General features: G+C 46.1%; 1 protein-coding gene across 1 annotated transcript in view; it reads left to right on the top strand.

Annotated features, from left to right (window-relative positions):
• LOC144137633 (uncharacterized) overlaps positions 1-15356 on the top strand; it is a 37745-nt gene that overhangs the window by 10274 nt on the left and 12115 nt on the right. The window contains exon 6 of the mRNA XM_077669574.1: positions 14403-14484. Coding sequence (XP_077525700.1) covers positions 14403-14484 — 82 coding nt within the window. The remainder of the gene's footprint in view (positions 1-14402; positions 14485-15356) is intronic.

Below are 15356 nucleotides of genomic sequence, written 5' to 3'. Positions count from 1 at the left end.
CATAACGACATCTGCAATAACCAAAAGAACAGCTCTCCCTTGACCTTGAGGCACACTGTAGCAAATTGGCCTCTTATTCTAAAACAAGCCTTTTTCCACAACTTCCTCTGGACGTTTGTTGTGCTACAGAAACTTCAGTCTTTGCTTGGAATCAATGGGACGATGACAGTTTCCCCTCTTTTCTCCCATGTAGACCATTGCGTGAGCAGGAAAAGGCAGCAGCGCATTGCGTCGACGTAACGAATAGATTCCCAGTGGTACCCCTCAGGTGTTGCTTTGGTGCTGTGTGGAGCCAAATTTTAGCAAACATTGGGAGAATCCTGAAAGGTAACGACTTAGGGAATTGTTCGTAGCGTTTAATGTTTATCAGTGGTTCCGAATGTTTGCATCGTGTTTTCTGGCATTTTCGTACCAACATGTACCGGATCTTTCCTGAGTTTTCACCTGTGGAATTGGTCGGAGGGCATGTTTCTTCTGCGCGAACACCAGCTTGTCATCTTGCTAGCTCGGTGCAATCCCATGCTTTTCTCAAAGCTTGAAGCATAAATGCTAGTGAGGGATAAATCTCATGCTTGCTCTTGGCTAGGCTTGCGCTAGGTCTAGACTTTTTGGTGGTAGAGTTGCGCCCCACAGGCTGGGCCATTTTTCGCACAAATCGCGTGGAACCCGGCAGTTTATTATTGTTGTTGGGTACTTGCTGGCTTCTTTCCTGGGTTACTTGAAATGTGTAGAAAACTCTTAGAGTGCGTGCTTCCCTATCTGGGGAAATTACCGTAAAATTCCGAGCAAGCGCCCCCCCCTCAGCAAGTCGGAATTACCGGCAAAGTGGAGGGGGGGCGCTATCCCGGAACGGCACCGAAATTCAAGATGGCGGCGACAATTTTTTACGAAAAAAAAACGCAGTGCGCGTGGTTTTAAACTTTCATTAGGAAGATGAACTTTATTAAGCAAAAGATGTTACTGTTAGTTACTTTGGAAACCATTGAAAAACTTAGCAGCACAAAAAAAAAAGTTCGCAGCACTCTGCTGCCCGTCTTCGGGTGCCACGGCTTGATCTTACTGCTATTCGTCACTTTCGAAACCATCGAAAGACTCCTCAGAGTCTGTAGCAAAAAAAAGTTCGGCGCACTCGGCTTCCAGTCCGCCCTGGTCTTCTGCCACCACGGCTCCGACATCTGCCAACCCGCCGTGCAGGTCGCCGTCCTCGGAACCATCGAGTGCGTTTGCAATGCCGCGCCCCTTGAAGGAGCGCGCCACTGTTTCCTCCTGTACAGCAGCTCACGCCTCGGCAACAAAATCAAGGACCTGCTGCCGCGACGGCTTCTTAAAGTTGCCTTTTGGCGTCGTTTCGCCATCGCAGGGAGTTCGCAGAAGTCCGGAAGGCGCTTACTGCCTCCGCAGATTCCTCGGGCGTCCTCTGGCTCTCGTTCATTTTCACAACATATTCAGACAGGAGACGGTTGCTAACGGCGCGTCCCGCGCTTCTTTCGCTCTCTAAGAACTCGAACAGCGCATCGTCCACGTACTCGCTGAACACCGAAGTTTTGCTGCAGGAAATTGCCGAAATTCTTCTCCCATTCCTCTATGCGCTTTGGGTCGAGCTTGAACTGTCGAGAGGTCTGCTGCAAGTTTTTCCCCTGCTCTCGGTGCCATCTGATCACCTCAATTTTCTTTGCAACTGCGCAGGAATGCATGACCCACCACCGCCAAAAGAAACAAATAGCGCGTAGCGTCCCGGATGCGAAGTTGAAGTCGGATTGGATTGGATTGGATTCTTAGACTGGATCCGGCAAGCCAGTGTTGCCTGCACGCGGTGCGTAATAACTGCGCGGGGGGAGGGGGGGCGCTTTCCCGGAACGGCGCGGAAATTTGAAATTAGCACTGAAGTGGTGGGGGGGCGCTTGCACGGGTGGGGGCGCTTGCTCGGAATTTTACGGTAAGCTGTGATATTCAAAAGGAAACAAAAGTCACATTAAAATGTTGGCTCAACCAGAAATGAGCTGTCCGAGTAGGTGCATGGAAAGTGCAACGGGAGCACACTCACTACGGTAATGACTTGTTCAAGGAGTTTTAAGCTGTTTCGTGTAGTCTTTATTTTCTTTATTCGTGTAGTCTTTATTTTCTGTAGTGGGGCTGCAGGCGAGCTTTGCATTATGCCACATTTCTCACAACCGTTAAGTGTTGGACGAATTGGAAACGTTGCGAGTTTGTGGCCTAGATTAAAAGCAACGTGAGCGCGGCGTTTTCGTGCACGGTGTTGAAAAGCAGTTGTGACGACCCTCTTCTTACAACAGATCACTGCGGTTCTGGCAATCTCCTCCATAGAAACAACGCATTGACTGTTCCGGTTATGCTGTGCAAGAGATTACGCAGTGTGCGTAATTCGAGGGTGGCTCGTGCTAAACTGGAAATTCCCATGCTGGTTGAGAAACCAATGTCCTTTCCGCCTTTCCTGCTGGTTTCCTTGCCTCCTCGTCCTATGTTTCTCTTTTTTCTGAGAACATGCTATTGAAGTAACTGAGGCAGGATCCGCAAATCACGTCACATCAGCAGCCTTTACTTCGGAACACGCAAAAAATAACGTGAGCACAAACGGATGGTAGTGATTGTAGATGATGAAGAGGTCACATGGCCTCATCTTTTTCCTCACTGCTTTATCCACCACACCATCTCTGCCTGTGGTTTTCTTCTTTGTTCTCTATTGGAGGACAGCGGATGAGGTTTTTTTTATCGCTGTACAAGGTGCCTGAAAACAAACATGAACCGCGCTTGTGGGTAACATCCAACCAACTGATGAGGTGGGAAAAAAATGTGAGCAACTGCCCGTTGTTGCGTCTGCCAGTCCCTGCTTCTGTTTTCGCCAATAACGATCGTCACTGACTGAAAAAGCATATTGGTGCGGGCTTGTCGGTGCATTACTGATATTAAACAACAGCGCTTGAACGGGACAAGAAAGAGTGATAAGACGAGGTGCTGACTAACAACCACGAGCTTACTTCTCTGTGGCACCCGCCACGGTGGCTCAGTGGCTAAGGCGTTGTGCTGCTGAGCACGAGGTCGCGGGTTCGATTCCTGGCCGCAGCCGCCGCTTTTCTGGTGGAGGCGAAAAGCAAAAACACCTGTGTGTACGAGATTTCGGTGCACGTTAAAGATCCCCAGGTGGTCAAAATTAATCCGGAGCCCTCCACTACGGCGCGCCTCATCGCCTGCATTGCGTCGGCGCGTTAAACCCCACAATCAATCAATCAATCAATCAATCAATCAACTTCTCCGTGGCGCTGTCGATTAATATCAACGGACGCCGTGCGTTTTCCTGTTCCGTAAGTAAGGACTCTCTTGCAGCTATGGCATTGGCACCTTTTTGCACACTCACCTGACTGATATGCGATCAAAAGGTGTCACTCAACCTGCTTAAAGAGGTGTGTGAATGTGCTGCCCAATAAAAAAAAGCCGATGGAGGCACCTAAGCAGTTCTTAAAGGGAAGGTGAGGTGCTTTCCAAAAAAATAAGTTAGACGCGAGATCATGTAGCTTTTCACATTCTGAATTTCGATATCACATTGAAATTTAGCACAGGAGAGTCTCAACTTCAAATGCCTCGTAAAACGCGCGCTCTTTGCTGAAGGAGACGCACGCTTCCTCTCTGACACTTCAGATTGGTCGATTTGGGCTGTAGGGGGCATGCTTTTCACATGTGCGCTGCGCGGTGTGCTTTCACAATACAGCCACCTTGTTATAACAGGCAGCCCCGACCGTGCGGTAGTTGGGTCGTAATTATGTTGCTTTTGGCAGCCGTCGTCAAGGGCTTGTGTTAATAAATCGGTGGCCTCATTCACTACGACATGATTTATGCACTTCCTACTGGTTGGACAAATGCAGTACTATACGCATGCTTTGCTCCTACGTTTCTAAATCTCGTAAGAATTGCTAGGCCCCTTTGCTTTTGAGAGTTTCCCATCAACGAATTTCGTTGAAGCACAGAAAAGCCTCAACAGTGGCCAGCGCATGGGCATAGCATAGAATCGCTTCTAAGATAATGGCAATGTAAGTGCAGTAGAATCCCATTGATAAGTTCTCGGTTCATACGATTTCCCGGTTAGTACGCTCTCAATTCTGAACACTAAAAATTCTGGATGGTACGTTTCTTACCAGATAGTACGTTTTCCCTCACTTTTTTTTTTTTAACGTATCAACGAGGTTCTACTGTAATGCATCTTACTTTGTAAGAATAGTTGCCTATTACCCAGAAGAGAAGTTCTATATTGGAACTTAGTTTTAGTTTTGGAAAAAGTTGGGATATTATTAAACACAGTAGTAAGGCCTGCACCGGTAATGTTGTCCTTGCGTTTCAAAAATTAAATGTTTTGTGAGCAGACGTGTCTTTTCTTTTTTGTCTTTCTCTTTTTTTTCTGGAGGATGACAGCAAAGATCCAGGACCAAAGGATAGCTGTATTCACCACTGACCCTATCCCTAGCATAAAATATGAACATTCATTTCCGCCGCTGACAACAAAACAAAACAAGAAAACGAAAAACTTATTAGAGCGTTAAAAACAAAGCAGTCATCAAGCCCAGCCACCTTGACTCACATTTTCATGTTCTAAAATGCCCCGGCATGGTAATATTCTGTTTAAGAACATAGCAGGTGTTTGACGTTCATGCATACTTCTTGAGCATGAACAGGGTGTCTAGCGACCGGGAAAACCGGGAAAAGTCAGGGAATTTTGCGCCACCGGGAAAAGTCAGGAAATTGTCAGGGAATTTTTCAATCAAGTAGTACCAGTCAGGGAAAACCACTTCGGGGCCTGCCCCCACAGTTTCAGAATAGGGGAAACCAGTGTTGGGGGGCCCCAGAAGTTACCGAACGCAACGCGTTCGCACGCAACGAAAGCGTGAACCGCATGAAACGTTTTCTGGTTTTTCTGCAAACGAAAACGCGCCGCGCACGCCTGAGGCGCGCTGACGGCGCCGCGAAAACCACCCGCACGGTGCGTGCCGAGCGGCAGGCGCCGGCAACATGGCGGCTGCACCGGCCGCTGAGTAGTGTGGTAGCTCCACGACCGCTTCTAACCGCTGTTTAAAATGCTACTCAAGGCACTTGCTAGTTCAGGAAAGGAGCCACCGCAGGCACGAAATCGTCGACGCGGCCGCGAAAACACCGCGCACGAATCGCGTGCAGAAACTCGCCGTGCGGTTCACGCAGCTCGCAGCTGGATCTAAAAACGTTGGTTGCTGGTTGCACTTGCGCAGAGGGGCGATGTAGGTGGTGTCCAAATCGCACGCACAACGCGCTTTTTTTTCCAGCGAATTTTAAAAGTTGCGCTTTTTGGGAGCTAATCTTGAAAGAACTTTCTTATGACATCAGGAGCCAGAATTCCTTAATCAAAAAGGAACATGTCATGGTTTAGCGTGAACCGCCCGGGGCGTTTTCTGCTCGCGAAAATGCGCCGCGCACGTCACAGACGCGCTGTCGCTGCCGCGGAACCGCCTGCACGCTGCGCGCGGTGCTGCCGGCAACAGAAACATGGCGGCGGTTCGACCGCGAAGTGGTGACGGGAGCTCGATCGACCGCTTCTCAGAGCTCTCTAAAATATGCCACACAAGGCACGCACGAAGTTGCTTGTGAGGTAAAGGTGCTTATAATGTGGGCGAAAACGGTACTATATAACATCATCCGCGCCGCTACTGAAAGCGCTCATGCAATACCTGCCGGGGTGGTAAGCCTAAACATCTCTTGCGGACATACCTCGGCAAAGTTGGCGCGGCTCACTCAAACTCACTCACAATTTTTTTTTCGAATCACCACTCACTCAAACTCAGACTCAATGCTGAGCAGCACATCTGCGCTCACTCAAACTCAAACTCACATTGAGCTCAAAACTCAGAACTCACTCGGACTCAAAACTCACATTGAGCTCAAAACTCAGAACTCACTCGGACTCAAAACTCAATTTGGACTCAGAACTCAAAATGTACTCAAACTCAATTTGGACTCAAAACTCAAAATGTACTCAAACTCAATTTGGACTCAAAACTCAAAATGTACTCAAACTCAATTTGGACTCAAAACTCAAAATGTACTCAAAGTGAACTCAAAACTCAAAATGTACTCAAACTCAAAGTGAACTCAAAACTCAAAATGTACTCAAAACTCAAAGTGAACTCAAAACTCAAAATGTACTCAAAACTCAAAATGGACTCAAAACTCAAAATGTACTCAAAACTCAAAATGAACTCAAAACTCAAAATGTACTCAAAACTCAAAATGAACTCAGAACTCAAAATGGGCTGAGAACTCAAAATGAATTCAGAACTCACATGGCCTCACAGAGATTGAGACAGTCAGAGAGTGAGAGTGAGAGTTTGAGAGTGTGAGATTGAGAGTGTGAGATTGAGAGTGTGAGATTGAGATTGTGAGATTGAGAGTGTGAGATTGATAGTGAGAGTGAGAGTGAGATTGAGAGTGAGAGAGTGTGGGAGTGAGAGAGTGAGTGTGAGAGGGAGTGTGAGAGTGAGAGTGAGAGTGTGAGTGAGAGTGTGAGTGTGAGTGAGAATGAGAGTGTGAGTGAGAGTGTGAGTGTGAGTGAGAGTGTGAGTGAGAGAGTGTGAGAGTGAGAGAGTGAGAATGAGAGAGTGAGAGAGAGAGTGAGTGTGAGAGTGAGTGTGGGAGTGAGAGTGAGAGTGAGTGTGGGAGTGAGAGTGTGAGTGAGAGTGTGAGTGACAGTGAAAGTGAGAGTGAGAGTGTGAGTGTGAGTAAGAGTGTGAGTGGGAGTGAGAGTGAGAGAGTGTGAGTGAGAGTGTGAGAGTGAGAGTGTGTACCTTTTGCTGTATACCTTTTGCGATATCCTCATAATTATAACCAGAAAGCATTTTCATATTTGTCCCACGTGACCCCCTCGACGAGACCTTTAATTTGATACCCCACACACCCTAGCAGGGTCATATGGAATTCATACCAGTCAAACTAACCATGACTCATGACTGTAACCAGGACGCATTATTTAGGTGTCCGACGTGATTCCCCTCACTGGAACCTTCAATTTGACGCCCCACATGCTTCAGCGGCCTCACCTTGAATTTAACCCCATCTATGACTCATAATGACTATCTCATAATTCGAACTACGAAGCCTTTTTTTTATTTGTACCACGTGACTCCCCTCTTCAAGACCGTAAATTTGATACCCTACACTCCCTAGCGGGGTCACTTCGAATTTTACCCCAATATAAGACTCGCCATGACAATCTAATGGTTATAACCAGGAAGCATTTTTGTATTTCTCCCACGTGATTCGGCTCATCAAGACCATTGATTTGATACCCATCACATCCTAGCGGAATCAATTTGAACGTTAAACCAATCAATGACTAACCATGACTATCTCATGATATAACCCTACCACATTTTTGTCCCACGTGATTTTCCTTATCGGAACCTTCAATTTGATACCCCGGACACCCAGTGGCATCATTGTGAATTTTAACGTAATTTATGACCCATTTTGACTATGTCATGATAATAATCAGGAAGCACGTGATTACCCTCATCGAGACCTTTAATTTGATACGCCCTAGCGTCATGAACCTGAATTTTAACCGAATCTTTGATTTACCATGACTACGTCATGATACATCCATATCTCATGTTCGTCCCGAATGATTCCCCACATCGAGACCTTGAATTTGATTCCCCACATGCCCTCGCAGCGTCATTTTGAATTTTAACCCAATCTATGACTCATTATGACTGCCTGATGACTACAATCAGGAAGCATTTTTTTTATTTACCCCGCGTGATTCCGTTAATCCGGACCTTTCATTTGATACCTTACACGCCTTAGCCTCATTAGTTTCACTTTTCACCCAATCTAATGTGGTCATTATTCTGTCTTAAGGGGCGCTGCCCAGTCAATTCAGCTAATTCATTTGAAACAGTAGAAAGGACAGCCCCCGCCCCCATTTCCCCCCGGCTCTCACCTCTTCCTTTGTGACCCCTAGTATATCAAGCCGTTAACAGTAGCAGGCGAACAACCAGCACGCCAGCGCCGCCGTGGGCTTTCCCACCACCCTTTCCCACGCTCTTAGTGGATCCGTCAGGAGGAAAAGTTAGGACAACCCTTTTTTATGACCTCCCCAGTCAATTATCACTCACGCGCCCAGCCGCGAAAATTAGGTATACAGCAAGTGCTTATGGCCATAAAAATTCAACAAGAAACTAAAAAAAATCAGACACCACCTCCCTCCCAACCGATCATGCAGATCGCGATTGGTGCCATACCCGCAGGTAACTTGAATTCCGAGCCCACAGTGACGCATGAAACTTAACAGCCAACCATAGCTGCCTGCTAAGCTACTCATATGTACTCAAACTCCAAATGGACTAAAAACTCCTATTTACTCAGAACTCAAAATGGACTCAAACTCAAAATGTACTCAGAACTCAAAATGGACTCAAACTCAAAATGGACTCAAACTCAAAATGTACTCAGAACTCAAAATGAGCTCAAACTCAAATTGTACTCAGAACTCAAAATGAACTCAAACTCAAAATGTACTCAAACTCAAAATGTACTCAGAACTCAAAATGGACTCAAACTCAAAGTGTACTCAGAACTCAAAATGGACTCAAACTCAAAATGTACTCAGAACTCAAAATGGACTCAAACTCAAAATGGACTCAAACTCAAAATGTACTCAGAACTCAAAATGAGCTCAAATTCAAATTGTACTCAGAACTCAAAATGAACTCAAACTCAAAATGTACTCAAACTCAAAATGTACTCAGAACTCAAAATGGACTCAAACTCAAAGTGTACTCAGAACTCAAAATGGACTCAAACTCAAAATGTACTCAGAACTCAAAATGGACTCAAACTCAAAATGTACTCAGAACTCAAAATGGACTCAAACTCAAAATGTACTCAGAACTCAAAATGGACTCAAACTCAATCGGACTCAAACTCAGTCGTGATCACTCGGCTCAAACTCACTCAAGCTCAAACTCACCATGCCACACTAGCCTCGCGCTCACTCAAACTCAAACTCACGCGTGAGTTTGAGTCCAAATGAGTCTGAGTGAGTGGACTCATGAGTGAGTTTGCCGACCTCTGCTTGCGGAGCCATCCGGCTGTCTCGAGAGCTTCGAAACTGGCGCCGTGAGGCGTGCGGCTCTCCATTGGCGCAAGTCGGCAGGCTCCTCCCACTGGCTTGCGCGACGCGCGTCATTTTCTGAGCGAGGCAGAAGCTGCCGCGCGCGCGAATCGTCGCCGTGGGCGTCAAAAAATCGCACGCGCAACGCCGACGCGCCCGAATCGCGTGCAAAAACCCACCATGCGGCTCACGTTGCATGTAGAGCCAGGACAATAAAAAAAAAAAAGCAAAAGGTGCTCGCTGAAGCACAACTTGAAGCTTCTATCCCGCAAGATGAAATAAACTCTCTGAAGCCGTAACAGAGGCAAGCAAACCCCAAAAACTGAACAAACAAACTGAAGTTAATCACAGTGCATTTTGAGAATTTGGGCACTTGCAACAAATGTGTTTTTCCTTATGATAGAATGTGTTTTGTATATGCTTTTTATATGCTTCACGGACCATTTCCACAGAACGGCGCCTGTTGTATAGGTCAGGGAATTTCGTTTAAAATGGTCATGGAAAACATGGAAAAGTCAGGGAAATTGAATTAGGCAATTTGCTAGACACCCTGATGAAAATCATGCAGATAAGTGCTACAAACAACAAAAAAAAAACAAGGAGCATTGTCTCTGTGGCGAGCCTTCAGAGGAAGCACTGTGGGAAGCGGACGCTCCGGCCGGAAGTCCATCTCACGTATTCCAGGCCGATTTGCATCTGCGCTCTTCACTCTTCTGGCATCCCACTCCCAGTGGGGTCAGAGCGTCAGGCCAGTTTTGTTTGCATACTGTGCCGATTCTATTGAATGAATTAATTAATTCGTTGTGATGAGAATTGAAAGGAAAATCCACCAGCAGGCGTAATTTGTTACACTTAGGGGTGGACACCAGAATGCCTATTAAGGGGGGGGGGGGAGGGGGGGAAGGAGGTGACAGATTCATAGAGAAAAGATACAAAGGAGAGAGAGAGGGTATTAAAAAAGAAAAACGCACGCACACACACAGGGAGTTTTAAAAAAGTCCCGAGTTCATTCAGTCTTGTACTGCAGGTACTGCAAAAATATTTTGTTCACAGGAACAGGAACTATTCAATGTGTACTTGCTGCAGGTCAACTTTTGATGAATGTAACACTACGACTAGTGTAGAAGTGAAGTGTGACCGAGTTTGCCGTGGCTGCATTATATCTCCAAGTGTGGCGTTGCGTGGTGATGCTTCCATATGTCATCGGCAGCCATGCTTTGCTGTCTCAGCTGGTGATGTAGTTTTGGCCATCTAGTGAAATGCCTGTGAGGCAGCACATCCGTTACAGTATTTTGAACTGTAAATAAATTAAACTGTAATGCTTTTTTTTAATTGGCAGCTTAAGTTAGTGCTACGTCATGTTCTTGGGGATGGCTGAAATACTGCAAAAGAAACTGGAATGCTCTCATGCAGATCCCCTGAAAGCACTGGTACATGCCTTTTGCAGCAGTTGGGTCGTATTATTAAATTAACAGATTTCTGTGATAATCAGTGAATGACAAAGGATATCACTTGGTACCGATCCCCATAATCAGTAAGGTTAGTATTGGTAGGTAAAAATATCCTACATTATAACATATTTCATTTTGTATGTAACTGCATTTTATTATTTGTATTTGCATGCATTTGATGCAATTTGCAATAGGTTTGACGGTTTTATTTATTGATTTATTTTTATCTTTAATGCTGTTCAGCTGAATTTTACAAAGCTCTATCTTGTGTTACTTTTTTGAGTGGAACAAGTACTAGTATTTTCTATTTGAATTAGATTCACGTGCGCTTTATATTCACCGCCAAGCCATTTTATTCTTTGACACACTTACTTGAGGGCAACAGCATCAGGTAGAGTTTGGTCAGCCCTATTTGAGGGAATTTTACAAAATCACGTGAAAAACTGGGCATTTTGAAATGTCAGTTTGATAGATGCCCTGTAGTAAGCTGCGTGGCTTTGTACTCTTCTGACATTTAACGCCAGGGAGAGCTCAAACAATGACACTGACACAATGATTAAACTCGCACAGTGACAGTGTAGGTAACTGTATATTCTGTTGAACTTGATAAATTAGGGGCTCAAATGCTATGGGCACAATGTCATAGTTTGCACTGTGTAAGCATAGCTGGGCCTAGGCTGGTACAGGACTTTACGAAGACAAAACAAAAGTTTAGTTTGCTCAAATGACTGTTTCGTGCCAATAACAATGGTGCCTACGTTTACACAAACTTGAAACAGTAAGTCTAGATTATAAAAGAGGCAGATGGAAGTAGTGGCAACTCACCGGCCACCTTCTGACATGGTGCTTATGACATCACAGCAAGTTATTTTTGCGATTGGCGGTGCCACCAATACAGGTGACTGTGCGATTTTAGTGGTGCCTCTAGTTTTGTTGATCTTACAATGTGAATGCTGAACTGAGGTTGACACATTCAAGACTGAGTAATAATGCCCCTATTTTGTCGCCACTGACGTTTGCTTTTCCGGTGGGTGCAGAAAGTGGAAACGCCCGTGTCTCAAGGTTTCGGCACACGCTAAACGTCTCTAGGTGGCCAAAATTAACCTGGAGCCCTCCACTACGGCGCACCACAGCCAGGTGTAGCTTTTGCGGGTTAAACTCCACAATCAGCCTCTAGTGATGTTGTCTAGTGTGAGAAGTGAGTTTTTATTTTATAGTCCTAGTCCCTTTTTCGTTTAAAACGTCTTTTGGGGCTGGAGTGGGGTTTAATGATACCAAAAGCTAGTCCTTTCTCAAGTAAAATGAGGTTGCATTGCGTCTTCATGGTCCCTCTAAAATGTACACCCTTCCGGTGTTTAGTGAGGGAAGCAGGGCTTGGGAAGTTGACAATTACAACCAGGAAGGAATTCATTGCAGATAAAGACACACGTCACTTAGAAGAGAGCTATTGGCGATGCTCCCAGCCTAGCCTGTTTGCACCTGTGGTAAAAAAAAAAAAGTATGTCCTCCTCATCGTCATCCTTGTTTCATCCTTGGTACAACAGGCTGGCCGGTTGTGTTGCTCAGGGGTGAGACAGCTGCGCATATTGCGCACTTTTGATACAAATCTACTTTCCTGCGCCAGGCTGCTCCAAAAGCTTGAAAATTGCAAAAATTGCGCCAAACTGCTCCAAAGCAGTCTGAGAGCCAAGGATTTTAACGCTCCCGCCAGTTTCAGTGGGGAAAAATCTTTACTGACGGCATAATTTTCCAGCACCCCCAAAGTGATCTTGTTTGTAAAGGTTTAATTGATTGATCATACAATAAATAACCTGCATGAAATTGTCCCCAAGGTAGTTTTTTCGAAGGTCACCATGTCGGGTTGCACATGTTATATTCTGTGAGTTTTTTTTTGTTTTTTAAGTTTTCCCATGGAAAACAATTGCAAAGTCCCGTAGAAAAAAATGTTTATGTGTACTCAGGCGACAAACTACTGGTGAAAATTGATGAAAAGACGGCAATTTTCGGGGCGCCGTATCTCCAGAACGACATTACTGGGCGTCGCCATCTTGGTGTGGTGAATATTGGAAAACATGGCCGTCGGGCGAAGCAGTTGCTCGTGGTTCAGGCAGAGTGCTCTTCGCCAATTTCTACTGTGGTTTTGGTTATGGGGGTGGCTGGGTTTTCATTTAGTCGTTTGATCTGTTGAGGGAAGTTGCGTGACTCGAAGAACGGGGGTTCATCAAAAACAGCCGTGTTTCGGCCTCGAGTGAGAGGCGCGGTGCGTGTTTGAAGTGAAATTTCGGACTCATTGCGGTGTTATAATAAAACGCTGAGTTTTTGCTGCCTTTGACAGCGAGCTTGCGAGTGGCGGAAATGAGACGATCGACACTGCAGAAGTGGCGGTGCAGGCTACATCGCCGCAAAATGTTCAAGCAGTGGCCGATAGCGGGACGGGCTATTATAGCATGCTAGTAATAATGGTTTATCTATCTGAAGTGATATTTAATGCCACGAAGGAGGTGGCTAAACATAACAACGTTATTCAAATTGCGATCGTAGTGAATGCGCACCTTAGGGGTTGAAATGGGAGGGCTGGTGGGGTGCGAAGATTGTCACCTCACTTTGCGCAACTTTTGCCATGCCGCTACAATTGTGTGTAAAGCCGAGTCTGGGATTACAAAAATAATAATTTCAGCATTCACATGATAATGAAAATGCCTTACGATTGCTTAGTTTTTCGATTCAATGTTTTCAACGGCACTCCATGCTATCTATGCATAGAGCCTAAGAATTTATAGATGGCTTGTAAAAAGGTAGTGCAGTTCGTGCCTTGTGATACTCTAGTAGAAAAACCTTCATTGAAAGGCTGTTTCAGTGTTATGTACGTTCAAAATCCATTAGAAAGTGCACTCCCCCCTTCCCCCCCCCCCCTTCGAGTTGCCAAAAATTTGATTTTTAGGCTCCTAAGGTGACGCAATAAATGTCATCATTCTGCTCCAAATCAAGGTTCTTCTGCTCCAAAATCGAGATTTCGCTGCTCCAAAAACTGCTCCCAAATCTGGTTCAGCTGTCTCACCCCTGGTTGCTGTACTCTTTGTTATCCATCCGTTTTCAAAGCACTTGCTTGAAGCACATGACAAATGCTTTGTCGCAGACCAAACCATATTGCGAGCGCTGACCTCACTATCAAGCTTGGTTGACTCAAATCGCATGGTGTATGCCGATTACGAATAGCATGGCATAGTGGCAAGGTACCAACATGAGCATAGCCTACGCCGACTATGCCGAACCTGCAATAACCATCGCAACTGCCAGCAGCGCCGCAGTTTGGCAGCTTGCGAATGTCGGCATGGCTTGAATTATACCTGTACATTTGTAATTGTTTATGACCAATGGAAGTTAACGGGCAAAGAAAAAGAAAGATGTTACGTGTTTCCTTGCAAGCTTGGATGCGTGCTTCTCGTTCTGGGTGTGCACATGACCTTTGGCACACCCGCTCAGTCGCTGTTTGGATAATCTCTGCTGGCTATTTACGGGAATATGTTAACGCTACTGCCCCAGATACTGGCATGTTCGTTTTCTGGAGAGGCCGATCAGTCTATTTAGGCTAACTTCGGTCTTCAGTATTCCTTTAACTTGCACTCAATTATAGTGGTGTCTGTCTGGGTGGATGGTAAGCTGGTGTGTTTTTGCGTGTGAATCCAAATTGCACAGATTACAGCACTGAACACGCATGCTACGTAGTGCGATGTGGTTGAGTGGAGGCTGTGCTGTGGTTCGTATGCCCTAGCCGGGGTGTGCAAATGTCCCCTTCCTTGCAGATTGTGATCGTGCACAACAAGATCACGGGGAAGCCGCGGGGCTACGCCTTCGTCGAGTATGAGCACGAGAGGGACATGCACTGTGAGTAGGCACCGGCCTGGCGTTGTTGCCTTTGCCTTGCTCATTACGCGCACTGTGTGGTGTGAGGTAGAGTGGGAGACAACTGCGCCCAGTTAACACGACCCTGAAACTCCCGAGCATTAGGTTGGTGATTGCACACGTTCGACTAAACTGTGCATTGCCCATACGTTGGGCTGCATGCAAATTCGCGACACTGGTTCCGTGGTTCAAATTGCAAACTTCGCAAAAAATTCGGATGGGTTCTACGTGTAATGGGCCTGAGGTCGGGGAATTTGGCGTTACGTGTTTCAGTGGCCGCAACTGTGAGTTACTTGCGGGGTCGTTTTAATTGGGCTGTCTCCCACGTCTTCTGCAGCTGGGGTTATCGTTTCATTGGTCTTATAGCATTAGGTAGAAACACAACACCGTCTCAGATAAATGCTGCTGCATACAAATGGATGCAATGGAGTGTACAGCACATCTCGGGTTGTTGTGTCTTGGGTGTGTGTGGTGGTACTACTGCTTGTGGCGCGTCCAAAGAGAGAGAACAATGTGCTCCCCCCCTCCGTCTTTGGTAAGAAGGGGGAGGAGAAGAGGTGTTCGTCACGGCCCCGGTTCCCACGGATGTTTTCGGCGCTGCTGCTGGTGCTACGGCCGACGGAGGACCTCATGCTCCCCGCCTGCGGTCGATTGGACTGAGGACCATCACACACGAGGTCTTGTGCACACGGTCCGAACACGACCAGTGCGCTTCTTCCTCTCTTTTTTGATTCTTCCTTGACGCAAACGCATTGTGAGGGGAAGCAAAGGTCATGCTTGGTTGGGGAGTTGATGTTTTGCTTCTCTTACAGTGGGCGAGATGACAATGTTTTTCGTTATTTCTTAAAGCATAT

The sequence above is a fragment of the Haemaphysalis longicornis genome, unplaced genomic scaffold (assembly GCF_048455015.1).
Source record: "Haemaphysalis longicornis isolate Haplotype H1 unplaced genomic scaffold, Haemaphysalis longicornis Haplotype H1 scaffold_43, whole genome shotgun sequence".
Taxonomy (NCBI): Eukaryota; Metazoa; Arthropoda; class Arachnida; order Ixodida; family Ixodidae; genus Haemaphysalis; species Haemaphysalis longicornis.
Note: the sequence above shows the minus strand (reverse complement) of the source record. Positions and strands in the feature narration are given on the sequence as shown.